The 21664-nt window shown below is 41.1% G+C and overlaps 1 protein-coding gene across 1 annotated transcript in view; it reads left to right on the top strand.

The window, feature by feature from the left end:
• Obp73a (Odorant-binding protein 73a) overlaps window positions 1-21664 on the top strand; it is a 62006-nt gene that overhangs the window by 26041 nt on the left and 14301 nt on the right. Inside the window, exons 4-5 of the mRNA XM_068227108.1 lie at window positions 10215-10250; window positions 20050-20197. Coding sequence (XP_068083209.1) covers window positions 10215-10250; window positions 20050-20197 — 184 coding nt within the window. The remainder of the gene's footprint in view (window positions 1-10214; window positions 10251-20049; window positions 20198-21664) is intronic.

Here is a 21664-nt window from a genome sequence, read left to right as displayed (position 1 = left end):
AGACATTGAAAGAATTTAATGTTTCCACTACTCATTTTTTATTCATAAATTTGTCTAAGTATGAGTTGAAATAAACGTAGATTATCTTGAAAAATCATTTACATTATGGCTGGTTTCCTATGCAATCAGCATCTAAATACTATACTGACGTTGCCTTGAAGAAAATAGGTCTAGGAAAATCTCAAACAAATAAATGAAATTAGGCCTCATTCATCTGTATCCTAGTTTTGGCCTGTCAAAGACTTGTATTATAATTAAGTAGTATCCAAGGGATTCAAATGAAAAGAAAAATAAATAAATCATATAATTAAGTAAAATTATTCAACAACATTGTGAAACTTGGATAATTGTAATAATTGTAATAATTAGAATGATTGTAATGATTGGATGCATCCAAAAGATTCAAGTAAAATAAGCTATATCCCTACTATATACAATGTTCAAATTGCAATTAAAAATGCGGAAAACGCAAAGAAAATGGTCAATAATTATTCAATCAATTAATCAATTAATTAATTAATTAAGATTTGGAATCTCTCAATATTAAGCTAAGTTGCTTCTCAAAATTATCAAAATTCACTCGTCTGAACCTAAATTCACATGCAATTACAGAAATGCATATCACTCGGTTGAAACACTTCACATCAATGTCCACGCAAAGTAGAAAAATCGTGTGAAAAGATTAATGTCTGATCATTAGGGATTTTCTCTATTTGAGGTTCCAAATTATTCAACGTTTCATATTTCGTGCTAGTTGGCCTCCATATAAGCAAATCTAAGTCCACTTTAAGTCGTAAGCATTCTCAAATTAATTCCATCGTAAGGCTTATATGGCTAAATCATTCAATTATTATTTTAATTCATGGTTAAAATTCAGTTAAAGTGCGTATATGACTTAACATAACATTACCAAGTGTATAACAATTAATATTCCAACGAATAATACCATGGGTGGAAAAATTGACACATAGGAAGACTCTATCCTCATCTAAAATCCACATATGAAAGTCTAAGTTACCAGTGATATCTTATATTACTCCCATAAAATCATAAGTTGAATTGCCGTAAGTGAGAATATATGAAAACAGTCGTAGATATGTCAGTGAAGGCCTAAATATTGACGTAAGTGACCTCTCGGCTCTTCTGAAGATCCTACTTACTCAATTAATTCTATAGTGATGGCATTAAGATCGTATCCTAATTTGTATCATATATATATTAGGGAATAAAATAGCAATCAGAAACAGTACGTTTCAATACCTATACCTTAGCATGTGCAACCTACACATACTACCATCTCTCGAAGAAATACTATGACCAACTTCCTAAATAACAGTAACTATCACCATCAAAATACACTAGCAACTCATATGCTAATTACAATCACCATTTAACACTTCCATTATCGCGTAGCATTTATAATCGAAGCACTCGTTTCATCAAAATACGCAACATATGTGCCGTAACCTACACACATATAAATCATTATCATTACTGTCATAGTATCAAAGAAACAGCACATCGTAACCTTAAAATTGTGCCACTATATTTCATTGTAACACTCCCTAAATACGATCTTTACGCTTGCTATTTGTTAAAACCATCACGCATATAAATATTGGCTTCCTCTTAATACTCTAACACTTCACTGACAACGAATTATGAAAAATATCAATCACTTCTCCACTATCATATTGACAAACTTACGAACGGCATTCACTGGTATTTTAACGCCTATGTTTGGAATTTACGGTAACTTTGGATGAATACCTATTTCCTTGTGAGCACACTCGTATATTAACTACGCACATTATATATTAACCAAAAGAATAAGGTTTTCTACTTACGACACGACTCAAATGGAGACTTATCTTTGCTTATTGGATTTTTGACTTCCATCTCGCTGTTGATCGTCATGGGATGGTAGGCCTCGCTCCATGGTTCGGCTTAAGTAATAAGGGTTCATCTCGTCATCACAGCTGAGTACTGTCCTCCTGGATCATCCATCTCGTCAAGCGTCACCATAGCCAGAGTAGTCTTTGCCTCAGCTTCTTAGAACATCATGTTGGTCTTCATTGCGTCAAGGACAGAATAACACAAGGCATTAGTTGATTTATACATGGTAATCTGCTTAGTAATGCTAATGTGGTCAATATATTTGTTTTCTGGTCCGTCTAATTTGCCTATAAGACTCTAAATATCGTCTTATTTCAAACTGCCTTGCTCGTCGAAACTGAATGAATTTCCCGTGCTTTTAGTATTGCACAATATTTTCCCTTTAATTCAACTCTCTTGACGTTATGCAGTATCGGGCAAATAAAATGTTCCGAGCCCAACCGTGACGTAGTACAACTCCAACTTGACGTTTCTTATCAGCTGGTCTTTAATCTCACGTATATGTCAATCACAGCTGATGTTTTGCGGGTTATCGTAGATTCGATCTTATCTCCAACAGTTGATTAAAGACTCCGATTAAATAGTTGGTTTCTTTACGCGATTCCGTCTTTCTACGATGCAGTGCTCAATTGATATTTTTTTCTAATGGAATACTTTTTTTTCAATAATCGATTTAAATAATCCGCTCTCGTCATTCTTTCGCACCGCCTTCTAAAAGTGGTTCTCTCCGTGATTGCCGGTTGAATTTATTGTCTCTTTAGCTCGTACCGCTGTTAATTGCTTTTATTCTGATCCGTTAATAGCCGGAGCGCCATTTTTGTTCCTAATACAGCAACTATAGAACAGTGAAATGGCACATTACGAAAAGGTCTAAGGTCAAATATTTACAGTCGCTATGAAATATAATCAACTAGTGTTACTGGTTTGACGCCGCACTAACTACTGTCACGGTATGTGGACACGCTGAGGTGCAGAATGTTCCCCAGAGTAGTTCTTTTAAGCGCCGGTAAATGTACTGACACGAGGCTGTCGTTAAATATTACCGTACTGAGATGGGCTCGAAACCGATAACTGGAACTCAGAAAGATAGCTTCTGCGGTCTGAGAAACTCAGCCAATACTTCAGATTATACATTTCTTCTTCTTCTTATCTTCTCCCACTCCCTGGTGTGATCACGGGTACGATCTGTGTCGTGCATGTGTACATGGCGCAGTTTTACGATCAGATGACCGGTACGGGGGATGTCTTCACTATTGTGTGTTTGTGGTGGTTTGTAGTGTGATATTTTGTATGTAAATAAAGATGTGTATTAAGAGAAACATAAATACCCGGCACCAAGAGAGAGGAATTAAACAGACGTTCTTAAAATCCACGATTAGGAGAGAATCGAACCCTGGGCCCTCTAAACTGACTCTCCTGTGGGTGGGGGTGGTAGACTGTCACAATAGGCGACTAAACGTGTCCCTAGGGCTCTTAACTTGGGAGCGTGGTTTTTCAACCACGAGGACCTAAGCTGAGTGCCGGGATTGGTTCCACTTACTTGTACCAGGCTCCTCACTTTCATCTATTATACGACCATCCTTGGTCAACTATTGTTCTTTCCTGACCCCAAAGATGTTATATTTTCGAGGCCTAGAAGCAAACTCATTTCCGTACAGGCCATGAAGGCCCTGGGATGGGTGGAATGTAAAGACTTTCACTATCCGTAACCTCGGCACTTCATGGGGTCGAGTGGTTAGCTCTAAGTCCGACCACCTTTTCCCCAGGAATTAACCTGGTACTCATTTATGGTGTAGGATAAGTAAACCTCAGGACCATAAGGACATCCGAAAGTGGAAATCTCATTTCTCAAATTTTACGTCTTTCTGACGGGGAATCAAACCCACGTCCTTCCGGACGATCTGAGCACGCGTTTAACGCCTTTGCCTGGCAGCCCCTTTTCAAGGCCTTGGGAGTCTTTTGATTTTCACGCCCTTCGTCATCCTTGCCTTTCTTTTGCCGATACCTTCATTTCTCGAAGTGTCGGACCTGTTCCATTTTCCTTCTGATTTGTGTTAGTAGAGGATGATTGCCCATTTGTACTTCCTCTTAAAATAATAACTGCCACCATCACCTTTGAACTGAAAGTCATAACGCTGACCATTCAGCTAAAGAGCTGGACTATTCCAACATTCAAAGTGTTGTTTTAAACGATCCCTGAGCATTTCTCCAACAAGCTAGCAATACTCCTTCACTAAACACACCACCAGGTCTGGAGGAAAGCGTCACGGGTAGGAAGGCAATCAGTAAGGAGGTGAAGCTAGCAATACTCCTTCACTAAACACACCACCAGGTCTGGAGGAAAGCGTCACGGGTAGGAAGGCAATCAGTAAGGAGGTGAAAGTGTACGACTATGGTCGTACTCTTCTCGTATGAGCGCGTTCTGCAGGTCAGTGACGTGTCATGATGCAACTGAGTAGCGGCAGTTCCCTTTCTACCTGCAGGCAGTGTGTCACTGGGACGTACTGCGTTGTACTGTCACTGTTTTTCACGTTACGTGCAATATTAGACGACCAGTGTCCCGGTAGTTCACCTAAGACTTTGATGACTCTTCAACATTTATGAAAGGTCAATTTCACAGCATGAAGGCATGAAGAAGCGATTACACTCTTACTTGAGGTTGTATAAAGAAATAATTCAGCACTTCCTCTTTAAACAATGATCACCACCAAACAAAAGTCTTTCAGTTTCAGTTCTCATAACATGCTCTACAAAATAGATGTCCAAAAAATCCTTTGTAATGGTAACTTCGAATTCTCTAGAGAAGAGTGCTGAGGATGATTGCTGCTTAAGTGAGCAAGCATCGAGTTTATAGGCCTATAGAAGTTGGCATTAACTCTTCTTCTTTCTTGCAGGTCTTATCTAGATTACTGCGGTCGGCAATTCGTATGGATTTAGCCCATTTTTATGGCCGAATATTTTTCGCGATGCCAACATTTTTTGGTTTTATTTTGTACTTCGTTTCCAAATTCCTTCGTTAAATAAGTAATTTTTAAAATTTCCTTTCCACTTAATTTGTTCAGAGAGGATGATTACCCCGTTGTACTTCTTCTTAAAACAAAATATTACCGGGCATGTTGGCCGAGCGGTTAGGGGCGCACAGCTGTGAGCTCGCATCTGGGAGATAGTGGGTTCGAACCCCACTGTCGGCAGCCCTGAAGATGGTTTTCCGTGGTTTCCCATATTCACTCCAGACAAATGCTGGGACTGTACCTTAATTAAGGCCACGGCTGCTTCCTTCCCATTCCTAGGCCTATTCCTATCCCATCGTCGCCATAAGACCTGTTTGTGTCGCTGTGACGTAAACCAAATAGCCAAAAAATCACCACCACCACTTGTGGTGGGGATGTTTTCACTACTGCGTTTTTCTGTGGTTGTTTGCCACGTTACTCTTTTTGCTTCTTGTTTTGTGCCGCACTTGCCACAGATAGGTCTTACGGCGACGAAGGCATAGGAATGGGAAGGAAGCGACCGTGACTTTAATTAAGGTATAGCCCCAGCATTTACGTAGCGTGAAATTGGGAAACCATGAAAATCGCCTTCAGGATTGGCGACAGTAGGATTTGAACCCACTATCTCCGAAATGCAAGCTTAGAGCTACGCGACCGTGTAGCCAACTCACTCGTTATTTGTCATGTGATGTGTTGAATGCAAATACAGGTATAGGCAACCAGCCTCTGAGTTGAAGGAATTAACCAGACGCGGTTAATATCCGCGGCACAACTGCAAATCGAACCCGGCGCCCTCTGAACCGAAAGCGGCTACGCTAATCATTCAGCGAAGGAGTCAGACAACATTGACTCTTATTCTTTAATGCAAATTCTTACATACATACGTCATGTGTTTGCCAAGGCGACCGATGCCCAGCCGAATGGCGTGCAGGTATTGGATTGTCTGTGGTTATCGCGACTACATCCTCAGGTATATTGCAGCCAGGTCCACTGCCTCTCATATCAGGTGATCTCACGAGGCTGCGTGAGCACCGCTCCAGCCGTCTGTCCAGAATTGAAATACCTGTGACATAGGCTACCTTTTGCGACAGCAAGTGATGCAGTTTCGAAATAGGCTAATTAACTTGAGACCTCTGTTCCACGTCTAACCGCAGGAACTCAACTCACAACGTGCACTGAGCTCTTCCTGAGTGCTTGATGCAAGGGATGTGCAATATTTTCACAGACATCATTTAGTCAATTCTTATTAAGACGATCTGATTTAATCTACATCTGTCGAACTGATACCATCGGCTGTTAAGGAATAAAGAAATCCACAAAAAATAGATTATTATTATTATTATTATTATTATTATTATTATTATTATTATTTATTTTGCTATTTGCTATTTCTTTTACGTCGCACTGACACAGATAGGTCTTATGGCGACGTTGGAAGAGGAAAGGCCTAGGAATGGGAAGGAAGCTGCCGTGGCCTTAATTAAGGTACAGTCCCAGCATTTGTCTGGAGTGAAAATGGGAAACCACGGAAAACCATCGTCAGGGCTGCCGACAGTGGGCTTCGAAACTACTATCTCCCGGATGCGAGCTCACAGCTGTGCGCTCCTAACCGCACAGCCAACTCGCCCGGTATTATTATTATTATTATTATTATTATTATTATTATTATTATTATTATTGATATCATATGCTACGCCTGCACAATTGTAAGACTACATCCTGAGACCACTGAAACTTCTGATGTTTTCTATTTACCTCAAGTTGAGCTGCATCCTTATTCTCCGAAAAGAGTACTTTTCCCTCGCTCTTTAATCCCCTGTGGGGGAGGGTGGTAGAATTATGTCCAGGGTATCCCCTGCCTGTCGTAAGAGGCGACTAAATGGGACTCTTAACTTCGGAGCGTGGGTTCGTGTCCACGGGGCCCTTAACTGAGTTCTGGCATTGCTTCCACTTACTTGTGCCAGGGTCTTCATTTTGATCTGTCCTATCCAACCTCCCTTGGTCAACTCTCAATTCTCGTTCTTTCCCGACCGCGACGTTATAAGGTTGCGAGGCCTACTAAGAGGTAGTCTTTCATTTCCACGCTTTTCGTGGACTATATCTTTATTTGGCTGTAACTTTCGTTTTTAGGAGTGTAGGACCCGTTCCTTTTTTTTCTCTCTGATTAGTGTTAAGAGAGGATGGCTGCCGAGTTTTACTTCCTCTTAATACCATAATCACCACCACCACTACCTTACTCTTCAGAGGCACGATCCTATGGGATACATCAGATGAAATACAACGATGGAGAATGAACGGTTTATCGCCAAGGCAACATCTCTCATTATAACGATATTTTTAACGAGGGCATGAAGTGTATTGAGAGTTTGGAATGGAAGGAAGGAAGGAAGGAAGGAAGGAAGGAAGGAAGGAAGCCGATGTGAAGTGTACAATCCTAATACTTGCATGAAAGACAATTTAGAAGACAGACAGTGGTGAAATTTGAACCATTGTATTTCCTAAGCCTATAGACGGTAGCTCAGTGGTCCACCCCTAATTATAGTCTAATGAGTTCTTCTAATAGGTAACTTAGATAATATTTCTTCTGTTCTTGTACTATTCTATATATTCAATTCTTACTAATTTCTGTGTTACGTTTTCTACCCGGTTACTGAAGCCTAGCAATACAGCTGACGTTGTCATCATGCTGATAACTTCCCATTCCAATATCTGCAGGTTATACGACTGGGAAGCAGTCGTCTTGACAAGCCAAAGTTCTTAATGAGCTATATGTGCCACGTCTTTTTACTTTATATATTGAGTTTATTTATGGGGAGGTTTAGGAAGAGTGAAAGAGAACTTAACATGATGTACTACTAAATAATAATAATAATAATAATAATAATAATAATAATAATAATAATAATAATAATAATAATAATAATTGTATAGTCCCAGCTACCACATTGCAAAAATTTTGATTCGATGTCATTTAGGCTGCCTACGCGTCAATTTAGACGTTCTATTTTAGTCCACCAGATGGCAGAGAAACGGATCTCTGCTGGGCGATCAGTTGCCGAGTTTTAATGAATTTTGTCTGGTAAACACTAAATGCGTCTCCAGAGATCTTTCTCGTGCCGACATCGTACGACATGGAACTACGAATGTCCTTTCTTTCACCCTTCATAAATCCGACTACCTCTGCCGCGTTTGAACTTACAATCTTGGGATGCGGAGGGCAACGCTCTGCCACTGATCTACGGAGAGAGAGAGAGCTGCCTGGTACTAATCTATATAAATAATAATTTCTGTCTGTACTTTGTTTAATATACTTTAAATTAGTATTATTGTGTTGGTCATGTCCTTCTTCTTTGCTGAATGGTCAGCATACAGGTCTTCCATTTAGTGGGCCCCGGGTTCGATTCCCGGCCGAGCCAAATTTGTTAACTGCGTGTGGTTCTCTCCTTCGGGGACTGGATATTTGTGTTCATCGCAATACCTTACACTTCTCTTCATATACATACTGCACGATTAACCACCACAGAAACACGCAATAGCGAATACATCCCTCCACATAGGGTTGGCGCTAGGAAGGGCAACCTGCCGTAAAATTGGACCAAATTTCTATCAATAAATTGTGGTTAAGGCCATGAATAAAATTTATAAGCTGGTCAAATCCAGTATGAGAAGAAAATGCATTTCTTAAATTTCCGTCATATATGTCTGTCTATCTGTCTGGCTGCGGGCGCATCACGAAAAAGCGGATAAACTGGGAATTAAACATGAAACTTCGGGAAAATGTAGATCATCAGAGTCTGTAGATTAGAGTGAAATAATGTTATATTTTGATTGTTGTAGTAAACAGTAGAGATGTGGTAATCTCATTTTTGTCGACGTAGCTGTTGTCATCACAGAACGGCCTTATTGCAGTTTCTCAATAACATTTTAAATTATTTTAGAGGTTACACATGAGTCTAAGTGGACCACTCCGTGTGTTATTCAACATTGGGAGGGAACAGAACATGCAATCTGCTGCTTCACGTAATACCTAAGTCCAGCTTTCTATTTCTGGTAATTGGTCCAGAATGTATGTCACCCAGACACTCATGTTCTTCCTACTCTACTGTGAGGATGCTCTTTACATACTAAATTACTAACCACTTTAATCTAATGGCAGTGAAAGACATAGTGGTGGTGGTGTTTATTGTATTACGGGAGACGTACAACGGGCAAGCATTCCCTTTTAACTCTAATCAGAAATATAAGTTATAAACTTTTCAGTCTGTTGAATCATAATTGTCTATGTTTTTACAGGTACCTATGTCATAGTGTTACGAGTGTTACATATCGCGTTCTGACAGACCGAAAAACTTGTATTAACTGTGTCGACACTGAATAAATTTCTAACTTCTTAGCAAATCTAATCAGAAATGGAAAAGGTACAGGTCTGGTATTTCGAATAATTAAGTAATCAGTAGGGCCGGGTTGTTTATGCAGTAATAGGTTAGAATGCAATCTTACTGAAGCGAGTAATAAGTAGAGTCTACTCGCACGACGGTAATGCTATGAGGTTTGCATAAACGTTACGGATTAGGCCCATTAGAACCCCCTAGAATTTATGTTACTCCCACTACACTACGTTAGAGCGGGCTAGTCGACATTTCCTACTAACAAAATTATTTAGTAACAAAATTACTCAGTAGGAAATGTCGACAAGCCCACAGTAACGTAGTGTAGTGGGAGTAACATACATGCTAGGGGTTCTAATGGGCCGAACCCCTGATGATTATGCAAGCCACATAGCATTACCGTCGTGCGGGTAGACTCTATTTGTTACTCGCTTCAGTACGTTTACATTCTAACCTATTACTGCATAAACATCCGGGCTCTACAACAAAGGAAAGGGAAGGTTCACGAATGGCCTTGTAAACTTAATAACGCCAAGGTCTGAAGAGAACATGAGTTGACCAAGAGAGATCGGACAAGAAAGATGATAATGAGGAGCCTAGAAAAAGGGTTTCCCGGGTACAATTCCCGATAAGTTGGGGATTTTAATATTCATAATTCCTCTGTCTCAGATGCTGTGTGTGGGTGCTTTCAATTTTATAATTAATCCTATGTAGGGTCCCCTCCTCAAAGAGGTGAGCTCAAAAGATCAGACCTGCACCAGGCCTCCATATGCCATTATTATTACCGTCACTGAGGGTACATGTATTTAGCATACATAGAACAACAACCACGTCCGTTCTGAACGAATATGATTGTGTTTACCTTTCGTTTTCAGAACTGACGATGTCCTTGGTATTACCTGGATCTCTAGTAACTGTTATATTTGTTTATCTGTTTCAGTGCCTGCTGCAGTGTGTGTATCGGAAAGTGAAAGCGGTGAGTGAAAGCCTTCCCTGGCGAGTGGTCCTCTAATAGGGAACATGCATGATCCGGGGTTTTAATTAAAAATATGCTAATCTGATTCAAAATTGCATGCAGAATTCAAAAATGTGATCAGAATGTACAAATAATAACTCCAAACATGATAAAAATCTACGAAAATGTCACGTCACGCAAGTACGCGATCTCATTGGCCTGACGTCATCGTACAGGTTGACTGAATTAGTAGACGAAATAACACGTAGTGTGCTGTGAGAAGCAGGATACACTTCGCGTACTTCTACTTGACGTTAGTGTCTAGTATGGTTAAATTCGAGGTCTATACATTGGATAATAATCTGAGTGGTATATTTTAGACTTAAAATGAATCCTGCGCAGACAGTGAGGCAGAAAACTTATAAATGGTATAGAGTTCCGATGTGCAATAGCACATCGCATACCATCCCAAACAAATTGTTTATAAACGTTTCAAAGACGCTAAAACTAGGGAGAAATGGATTTTGGCGAGCTGGAGAAATGCTGGTGATATATCGGAAAAGTCTACAGTTTATTTTTTTAAGATTTTAACGTAAGATGAATTTGTTTGAATTTTCAAATCACTTTTCCATGTCAGCTGTTCTAGTGGTAAAACTTTAAATTTTAATGTATTATGCTTTATTTAAATGCTTCAATTACATCTTGGAATATGAAAGTAATAAACAGTGCATTAAATAATGCTGATTATTAAAGTATTCTCCAAACCTAACCTATGTTTTGGGTGATCCATGTCAAGATAACAAATCAAAGGGGTTATGAACCATTTTGACAGCTCTAATTCTACCAATATATCGTGGCATGGGACAGTTATGTATGTCTTTATTGAAGAGCTTAATTGGTAAAGAAATTTAAGCTATATCTAAATACTCTATAATGTAACAAAGAATAGGCGTGTACATCATGAAAGGAAACAACGTGAATTTAACAAATGTATAACTCTACACAAAACCAATGCTTGTCTGTTGGAGTCTTATAAGTTAACAATGCTCAATTATAATAATTATCATAATATTAATGAAATAAATAACATAATTGCACACAGGTGAAAGTAGTGATGTAGGTGTTTAAAATATAATCCAACTTAGCCTAAGTTTTAGGTTATACAAGCCAAGTCAATAAACCGAAGGGTAAAAATACCGCGCGAGTTGGCCGTGCGGTTAGGAGCGCGCAGCTGTGAGCTTGCATCCGGGAGATAGTGGGTTTTGAACCCCACTGCCGGCAGCCCTGAAGATGGTTTTCCGTGGTTTCCCATTTTCACACCAGGCAAATGCTGAGGCTGTACCTAAGGCCACGGCCGCTTTGTTCCCATTCCTAGGCCTTTCCTGTCCCATCGTCGCCATAAGACCTATATGTGACGGTGTGACGTAAAGCAAACAGCAAAAAAAAAAAAAAAAAAAAAAAAAGTAAAAGTCACAGCACCCAAAGTCATTCCTGTATTGAGCGACTAAAATGTCACCAGGACACTTTTCTTTCCTGATATGCTCAGCTTGTTAAAAGCCAAATGTAATTAATGTTACTGGCTTCACGCCCCGCTAACTACTTCTACGATTTTCGGAGACGCCCATGTGCAGGAATTTAGTCCTGCAGGAGTTATTTTACGTGCCAGTAAATCTACCGACACGAGGCTGACGTATTTGAGCACCTTCAACTACCACCGGTCTGAACCAGGATCGAACCTGCCAAGTTGGGGTCAGAAGGCCAGCACCTCAACAGTCTGAACCACTCAGCCCGACTTGTGAAAACTAGATGAAGTCATATTTATCTTTATCATGTTTAACTTTTTCCCCCCACAAAGATATTTAATTCTCTTTCATGGGCCCCGGAAGTGGGTAGGCCAGTTGTCCCAACCATAAATATATATTTTTTGGGGAATGATTGATTATAGCCCTATAGTACTATGATCTTTCTTTCTTTCCTTCTTTCTTTCTTTCTTTCTTTCTTTCTTAATCAGTTTATCCTTCAGGGTTGGTTTTCTCTCGGACTCAGCGAGGGATTTCACCTCTACCACTTCAAGGGCAGTGTCCTGGAACGTGAGACTTTGAGTATGGTGATGAAACTGGTGGGGAGGGCCATTACCTCGTCCAGGCGGCCTCACCTGTTATGCTCAACAGGGGCCTTGTTGGAAGATGGGAGGATCGGAAGGGATAGACAAGGAAGAGGGAAGGAAACGGCCGTGGCCTTAGGTGCCTGGAGGAGAAGTAGGAAAATACGAAAAACCACTTCGAGGATGGCTGAGGTGGGATTCGAAACCCTTCTACTCAGTTGACCTCCCGAGGCTGAGTAGACCCTGTTCCAGCCCTCGTACTATTTGTTTTCAACTTTCATGGCAGAGCCGAGAATCGAAACCGGGCCTCTGGGAGTGGCACACATTAACCACTACACCACAGAAGCGGACTAGTACTATAATGCTACCTATATGTTTATGTTAGTGCTGAAATCCGATTTCTTACTTTACTAATGCTGAAAGCCCGAAAATGTAATGTTATTCTTTAATAGGGGAATCAGTCTAGAAGGAAATGTTGAAAGTGATGTGATATCTATCCAGGTTCGTTGTTATCCTAATACTATGGGTTACAGTACATTGCACGTATATAAAAGACGCCACTTACAAACTTGCTTGTTATCCGCGAATTTCTGCGGCCACAAAAGTCACTATTTTTCAAGAATGATGACATTTACACATGATAGATTGTCTGATTGTGCTGTTTTGAACCTTTCTTCTGTCATTTTGAAGATATTCGCGATCATGAATAATAAACAATCGGCTTTTAGCAACGGCTGATGCACAACGGCTGGTAGAGCTCCATGCGGTACTGGATCGTGACGTCACAGCGCGCCGCTTACGTCAGAGGCCGTTTCACTCGCCTTGCGGAAAGGCACTATTAAATATTTTTTTAATGGCAGAAAACAAGGCAACATACCACAATGTAATACGTTTACGTACTATTTCATTGGTGTACTTTTCAAAAAAAATATTTTTGAAAATGATGCATGTTCCCAATTACCACTACATTAGGTTTAATATACGGTAAAGGACGGTAAAAAGTATACATTCTATCTTTGTTCTTAATTCCCTGTCATTCACTCATTCCTTTTCAAAGAAAAGTAGATTGTATTATCTTTGAGGTCAAAACGAGATAAATAATCAGTCCTCTACCATAATATTTATTCTGCGATGGAGATAACGAATATGTTTTTTATCAAGTGGTTGCTTTTACTTTCCACTGTGTTTTATTTCCGAAGGAGGAACTCAGTATCAACCTAATCAATGTGACATAACTTGTTATAACAAGATAATGAGCCGGTTCACGGAGAAAGTGACATCAGAACAACATAACTTGAAAACCATTCAAGATCACATGAGAGTGTACTGATTAATCTCATCTCCCTGGTCGGGCTGAATGGCTCAGACGGTTGAAGCGCTGGCCTTCTGACGCGAACTTGGCAGGGTCCATCCTGGCTCAGCTTGGTGGTATTTGAAGGTGCTCAAATACGTCAGCCTCGTGTGGGTAGATTTATTGGCACGAAATAAAACTCCTCCGGGACTCAATTCCGGCACCTTGGTGTCTCCAAAAACCATAAAAAATTTGTTAGTGGGAATAATAATAATAATAATAATAATAATAATAATAATAATAATAATAATAATAATAATCTTAGCAGCGCGTTAGCCCCGGAGATATCTGGTGCAGGTATTTCGAGTTGACGCCATATAGGCGAACTGCGCGTCTGTGAGCATGGACCCCAACCTAAGATAAATATTAATGACGGAGACGGCACAAACACCTGGTACCGAGCCATAGGAATTAACTAATGAAAGTTAAAATCCCCGACCCGGCCGAGAATCGTACTTGGTAACCTTTGGACCAAAGGCCGGCATTCTAATCATTCCAACCATCGATTAGTAAATAATAATAATAATAATAATAATAATAATAATAATAATAATAATAATAATAATAATAATAATAATAATAATAATAATAATAATAATAATAATAATAATAATAATTTCGTGGGGCTATTTCTAGCCGAGTGCAGCCCTTGTAAGGCAGACCCCCCGATGAGGGTGGGCGGCATCTGCCCTGTGTAGGAAACTGCGTGTTATTGTGGTGGAGGATAGTCTTATGTGTGGTGTGTGAGTTGCAGGAATGTTGGGGACGCACAAACACCCAGCCCCCGGGCCATTGGAATTAACCAATGGAGGTTAAAATCCCCGACCCGGCCGGGAATCGAACCCGGGACCCTCTGAACCGAAGGCCAGTACGCTGACCATTCAGCCAACGAGTCGGACATAATAATAATAATAATAATAATAATAATAATAATAATAATCGTAGGGTCTCAGGTACTTTGAAGTCCGGCTCCGTGGCTAAATGGTTAGCGTGCTGGCGTTTGGTCACAGGGGTCCCGGGTTCGATTCCAGGCAGGGTCGGGAATTTTAAGCATAATTGATTAATTCCGCTAGTACGGCGGCAGGGTGTATGTGTCGTCTTCTTCATCATTTCATCCTCATCACGACGCGCAGGTCGCCTACGTGTGTCAAATCTTAAGACCTGCATCTGGCGAGCCGAACTTGTCCTCGGACACTCCCGGCAATAAAAGCCATACTCCATTTCAGTTCAGCTACTTTGAACAGACATTTCAATTTGTCGCCATCTGGCTGCCTGCTCGTCAACTTCGATGTTTCGTTTTATTCTAAGCCTATCTTAAAATTTGCTTTACGTCGCACGAACACAAACAGGTCTTATGGCGATGAAGGGGTAGGAAACGCCTTGGAACGGGAAGGAAGTGACCGTGGCCGTAATTAAGGTACAGCGGCAGCATTTGTCTGGGGTGAAAATGGGAAACCATGGAAAACCATTTTCAGGGCTGCGGACAGTGGGGTTCGAACCCATTCTATCCCAAATATAAGTTGCTAGCTATGTGACCCCAACCATGCAACCACTCGTTCGGTTAGTACATTGGACAGTGAAGCTGGACACATCTTCATCACCTCAATGAAACCCTCTACCTCTCAAGATTTCTAGCTTAATAAATAAATAAATAAATAAATAAATAAATAAATAAATAAATAAATAAATAAATAAATAAATAAATAAATGTCCGCCTCTTTGGTGTAGTGGTTAGTGTGGTTAGCTGCCACCTCCGGAGGACCGGGTTCAATTCCCGGCTCTGCCACGACATTTGAAAAGTGGTACGAGGGCTGGAACGGGGTCCATTCAACCTCGGGAGGTCAACTGAGTAGAGGTGGGTTCGATTCATACCTCAGCCATCCTGGAAGTGGTTTTCCGTGGTTTTCCACTTCTCCTCTAGGCAAATGCCGGGATATACCTAACTTAAAGCCCAGCTGCTTCCTTCCCTCTTCCTTGTGTATCCCTTCCAATCTCCTCATCCCTCCCACAAGGCCCTGTTCAGCATAGCGGTTGAGGCCACCTGGGCGAGGTATTTGTCCTCCTACTCAGCTGTATACCCACGACCCATTGTCTCACGCTTCAGGACACTGCCCTTGAGGCGGTAGAGGTGAGATCCCTCGCTGAGTCCGAGGGAAAAATCAACCCTGAAGGGTAAATAAATAAATAAATAAATAAATAAATAAATAAATAAATAAATAAATAAATAAATCAGCTCCGCCTCTGTGGCGTAGTGGTTAGTGTGATTAGCTGCACCCCTCCCCCGGAGGCCCGGGTCGATTCTCGGCTCTGCCATGAAATTTGAAAAGTGGTACGAAGGCTAGAACGGGGTCCACTCAGCTTCGGGAAGTTAACTGAGTAGAGGGTGGTTCGATTCCTACCTCAGCCATGGTTTCCCGCTTCTCCAGGCAAATACCGGAATGGTACCTAACTTAAGTGCACTGCAACTTCCTTCCCTCTTCCTTGTCTATCCCTTCCAAAATTCACATTCCCCCCACAAGGCCCCTGCTTAACATAGCATAGATTAATGTCATCAACATTGTGATAGTGCAACCGAATTTCTAATAGCGTGTACTACATTTGTCCTGGGTTCGAATTCCAGACGACACAGGATGAGATTTTGAATTGATGGTAGGATGGCATTCTGACTTAGATTTCCATAGAAAATCGAAGCTGTGGTACGAAGCACAGTGACCCCATAAAATTGGTAAAAATATAGAATAGAATATAATGTATGTTAAGGACAACACAAATGTCAGAACAATCTTTTTGGTGAACTGACCCATGGAGGTCAATAGCAATAGTTCCCAATATTTGTCACCGTTAGAAAAATCTCCCACCGAGCGAGGTGATTGCGTGTTTCGGACCGTGTAGCTGTTAGCTTGTATTCGGGAGACTAGATTTGAATTTCATTGTTAACAGTCCTGAGGGAATTTCTGTGGTTCCCATTTTCGCACCAGCCTGTACCTGCTACTATGGTAACTTTCTTCCCTGCCCCAACCCGTCGTGAAATAAAACCCGAGTCGGTAAACCCAACATTTAAAGAAATGAAACGTTTCACCTTACGTTCTAAATGCTTAATGTTATAATAACAAGAAAAAAATATCAAAATTAGTGATTCTCTCAAGACCGCCTGGTGGCCGTGATCGTTAAGGCGATGAAGTTTATTCGGTCTGACAGCGTGGTGAGTCCCGTTGGTCGAAAAAATCTTCATCATGAGAACATTGGTCGACAGGGTAGGGGAGGTCGTGATATACAATTTTTAATCACTAGATTGTGTGCGCCAAATGCTTGGATTAAATTCCAACATCTTCGCAGTGATCATATGGAGTGAGGGCATATGACGCTGTTGATGGTGATTCGTCCGTCAGATGGAGACGTTAAACCTTGAAATGAAATATCGTATGGCATTTAGTGCCGGAATATCCCAGGACGGGTTCGGCTCGCCAGGTGCAGGTTTTTCTATTTGACTCCTGCAGGCGACCTGCGCGTCGTGATAAGGATGAAATGATGATGAAGACAACATACACCCAGCCCCCGGGCCATTGGAATTAACCAATTAAGGTTAAAATCCCCGACCTTGCCAGGAATCGAACCCGGGATCCTCTGAACCGTAAGCCAGTACGCTGACCGTTCAGCTAATGAGTCGGACACGTTAAACCTTGAGCAGATCCCTTGGTGCTATTTGACAGGAGTAGGCTACGTGCCGGCACCGGGTTTCACCCTCTCTGTTCCTACTGTCATATATCACGTCATTAATTTCATCTCATCAACTCCTCTGTTGAGGTTGATGTTAGGAAGGGCATCCAGTCGTAAAACACTCTCATCTCCCTTCATATCCGACCCTGCAGAGGAGCGGGACAAAGATTGGACATTCGGTGATGACATTACCAAAACAGACCTTTGTACAAGTAGTCTACTTAAGTTCTGATTGTTTGACTGTAGAAGGTAGCTTGCTTGCTACGAATACACTGTCGTACACGAATTTGTTCAAGTAAATATCACTCGCATTGATCTGATTACGTCATTTCATCTCGAATTAAATGTGCAAGTGGTCAATGACTGCTCAATTTGACGCCATAGTCCTTTTTTGCTAGTGGCTTTACGTCGCACCGACACAGTTAGGTCTTATGGCGATGATGGGATAGAAAAGGCTTAGGAGTCGGAAGGAAGCGGCCGTGGCCTTAATTAAGGTACAGTCCCAGCATTTGCCTGGTGTGAAAATTAGAAACCACGGTAAACCATCTGCAGGGCTGCAGACAGTGCGATTCGAACCCACTATCTCCCGGATGTAAGCTCACAGCCGCGTGCCTCTACCCGCACGGCCAACTCGTCTGGTACGCCATAGTCTAATGAGCATAATAACAGTGAAATACCTCAAAAGAATATTAGGCCTAAACTGCAGAAGCATTAAAGAATAGCATTCACTATAGATGACCTCTTTTCAGAGACTAAAACCTGGCGAGTTGGCCGTGCGGTTAGAGGCGCGCGGCTGTGAGCTTGCATCCGGGAGATGGTGGGTTCGAATCCCACTGTCAGAAGCCCTGAAGATGGTTTCCCGTGGTTTCTAATTTTCACACCAGGTAAATGCTGGGACTGTACCTTAATTAATGCCACGGCTGCTTCCTTGCAACACCTAGGCCTTTCCTATCCCATCGTCGCCATAAGATGTGTGTCGGTGCGACGTAAAGCAACTGGTGGGACTAAATCACTTCCTTTATTAGTTTAGAGCGGCGTTTACGAACGGGTGTAAAAGGAGTGATGCTTTCCTTATTTTTAAAATGTTATAACGAGGAAAATACTATGATAGACGATTAATGGACACGGTTATCAATCAAACAGATCCTAAATCATTGACAGAATTATGAACATATTTTGTGGGACAAATTCAATATGACTCGGTCATCATTGATTTATAGATTATGGTAGTAATGTGAATTTTATTATGTAAGGCTAGTGAATGTGACAATGAACTCTGTGTAGTGATAATAAATAATGATAATATTGATGATAATAATAATCCGAACTACAGGGCGAACCACATTCTGTGGTTCTTGTTACTCTTTAAGAACCTGGGCCTGCCAAGACGACTGCCGGGTAACCTGCAGTATTCCGGGGTCCACACCAAGACTTTCCAAGCTGTATTGCCTGGATTCCTTGTCGGGTTCACTGTCTCTTATATCAGACAGCTCCTCAGTTGTACTCACGATGGTTGAATGAACCCAGTTACAACTCTCATTCCAGGAATAAAATCCTTGACCGAACTGGGAATGAAATCTGGGTCTCCTGGTAGAGGTAGTGGTGAAGATGCTACCTCTACACTACGGTGCTCCCCCCCCCCAAAATAATAATAATAATAATAATAATAATAATAATAATAATAATAATAATAATAGTAATAATAATAAACGTTTCTGCACATATCGACATATGATGACAAAGTGAGTACTTTTAACCCTCGCACAGCACTCTAGATCCAATACACCCGAGAATTTTGTTTCTTCGTCAACGGTATACTTCCAGTTTTTCGTTGGATATGTTCACCTTGTGGATTTCAATCTATAGCCGCCTTTCCCAGTGTTCCATCTGGTTTTTGAAACTTATATCGTATCTGCTTCCACTTCTCCCGCTGCAATGTCACTTCTATATTTTTTTATGTCAAACGCTTGTCAACATTTTTTCAAAAACAAGGGCCATTAATTAACGGATGGCGCTTTCAACATATGTGCAGGCCACGGGAAAAACGTTCATCTGTTTAATTGAAAGGCTCAAGTCCCACTCAGTTTAGAGAAAATGGAATTTGAATATTTCGAGGGTGCTTTACAAGACCAGCATGCGACACATTTCCACAACGATCTGTCGTATACTTTCCCACAAGGGATCCACTAGACCTAATGTCCAGTCCATGTAACATTACAACAGGTATGTCGCATAACGATTAAGTGTTAATCGAGTTTCCTGAGTTTTGAGCTTGTGAGATGAGTCTTGATACCTGAGTGACATCATCACTGGCTCCTAATAGCAGGCCCTATACATCTCTACAGAAGAACACCTACTCTCTATGAGAGACATTAAGACTCACAATTACAAGGTTCAGACGTTTATTCTGGGGACAAGGCAATTGTCTTGCCTGTGCTTACAGACCATGGACGCTGCTATACATTCCGAGTGATTTGCCAGAATAACTGCAATGAACTACGTGTTAAGAGGCGTTTTTAGGATGCCAATCAAAGACGTATAAATATTTGTCTGGTTGAAGAGTAATGGCAAACTTAACAGTGCAGAAATTATTGTGTTTTAGAGGAAGACGCAGGATGAAACATTTGTAATGCTTGTTGCTGTTACAGGTGGATGGTGCTGGATACCCGACACGAGATGGGCTCATACGCCTGTATACAGAAGGCGTCACTGACCGATTCTACTTCAGTGCGACGGCGAATGCGGTACACGACTGTCTCGTGGCTGTGTATCAGCGAAGGCTAGCAGCAACGAAACGTAAGTATGAAGATGGCATCAGATACAAATGGAATTGAATGTTATGCAATAATTAGGAAGATGATCGAGGTACATATCAAGGAGTAAACAAAGAAAACTCAGATGATTGTCTTACGTCTGAATATACTCGTAAATAAGAGAACGTTGAATGGATGCGTGTCACATTTACACCCAAAATAGCCCAGCGACCAATGAGGTGAATATTATGAATCAAAAGACAGAGGGCATAGGATGGACTCGAACTCACCATATCCCGAAACTTCACATGGGGTTATGTTCTTTAGATAATTTTTATCAGCAGAAGAAAAAATATTTTGAGCCAATTATTTAAATACTAATCTATTTCCTTTCTTTCTTTCTTTATCTGTTTACTCTCCAGGTTTTCTTCCCCTCAGATTTAGCGAGAGATTCCACCTCTACCGCCTCAAGGGCAGTGTCCTGGAGCGTGAGACATTGGGTCGGGGATACAACTGCGAAGCAGGACCAGTACCTCGCCGGGGCGGTCTCACATGTTATGCTGAATAGAGGCCTTGGTGGGGGGGGGGGCTGGAGGATTGGAAGGGATAGACAAGGAAGAGGGAAGAAAGTGGCCGTTGCCTTAAGTTAGGTACCATCCCGGCATTCGCCTAGAGGAGAAATGGGAAACCATGGAAAACCACTTCGAGGATAGCTGAAGAGGGAATCGAACCCACCTCTACTCAGTTGACCTCCCGAGGCTGAGCGGAACAGCCCTCGTACCACTTTTCAAATTTCGTGTCAGAACCGGGAACCGAACCGGGACGTCCGGGGGTGACTTTAATAATAATAATAATAATAATAATAATAATAATAATAATAATAATAATCATAATGTTCTGTACGCATTTTATTGGCTTTAATATTATGAACAGTAGCTTGGAGTAATGCTATACGGGTTCACTCCGATCTCTTAGAAATGAGATGAAGGAATAATGTTTGAGTGAATAAACTAGGGTAACGTTATATTAGAAAGGAGCCATTTGCTCTAGAATTCAATGGAATTTAAAGGTGAAATTGTAAAAACCCTACTTAATTTAATTTAGACACGGGATGCATCAGAATATGCACATTTCTTGACGTTCTTGAGATTGTGCTTTGTTTCAGTTAGAGCCATTGACCGGTTGCATGCAGTGTGTGGTTACGTAAGATATGAGGGAAAGTCACTTGACTAGTTCAGCTTCGACCACGAGAACAAGGGCTGAGCCCAAGGCGAATAGGGTATTGTACTCGCTAGAAACCACGCAAATCTTACCGAACGAAAATGGTAGGTCCCGAAGTCACAAAGCGGCGAGAGACATTTCATTATGAACGACTATCCTGAAACACGGCAGAGTTGTTAGGAAATGAGATTCTATTAAATGCTTCACAGAAACGTTGAATTTAATAATAATAATAATAATAATAATAATAATAATAATAATAATATTATTTACTTTACATCCCACTAAC

Source organism: Anabrus simplex, chromosome 1, assembly GCF_040414725.1.
Source record: "Anabrus simplex isolate iqAnaSimp1 chromosome 1, ASM4041472v1, whole genome shotgun sequence".
NCBI classification, from domain to species: Eukaryota; Metazoa; Arthropoda; class Insecta; order Orthoptera; family Tettigoniidae; genus Anabrus; species Anabrus simplex.
Note: the sequence above shows the minus strand (reverse complement) of the source record. Positions and strands in the feature narration are given on the sequence as shown.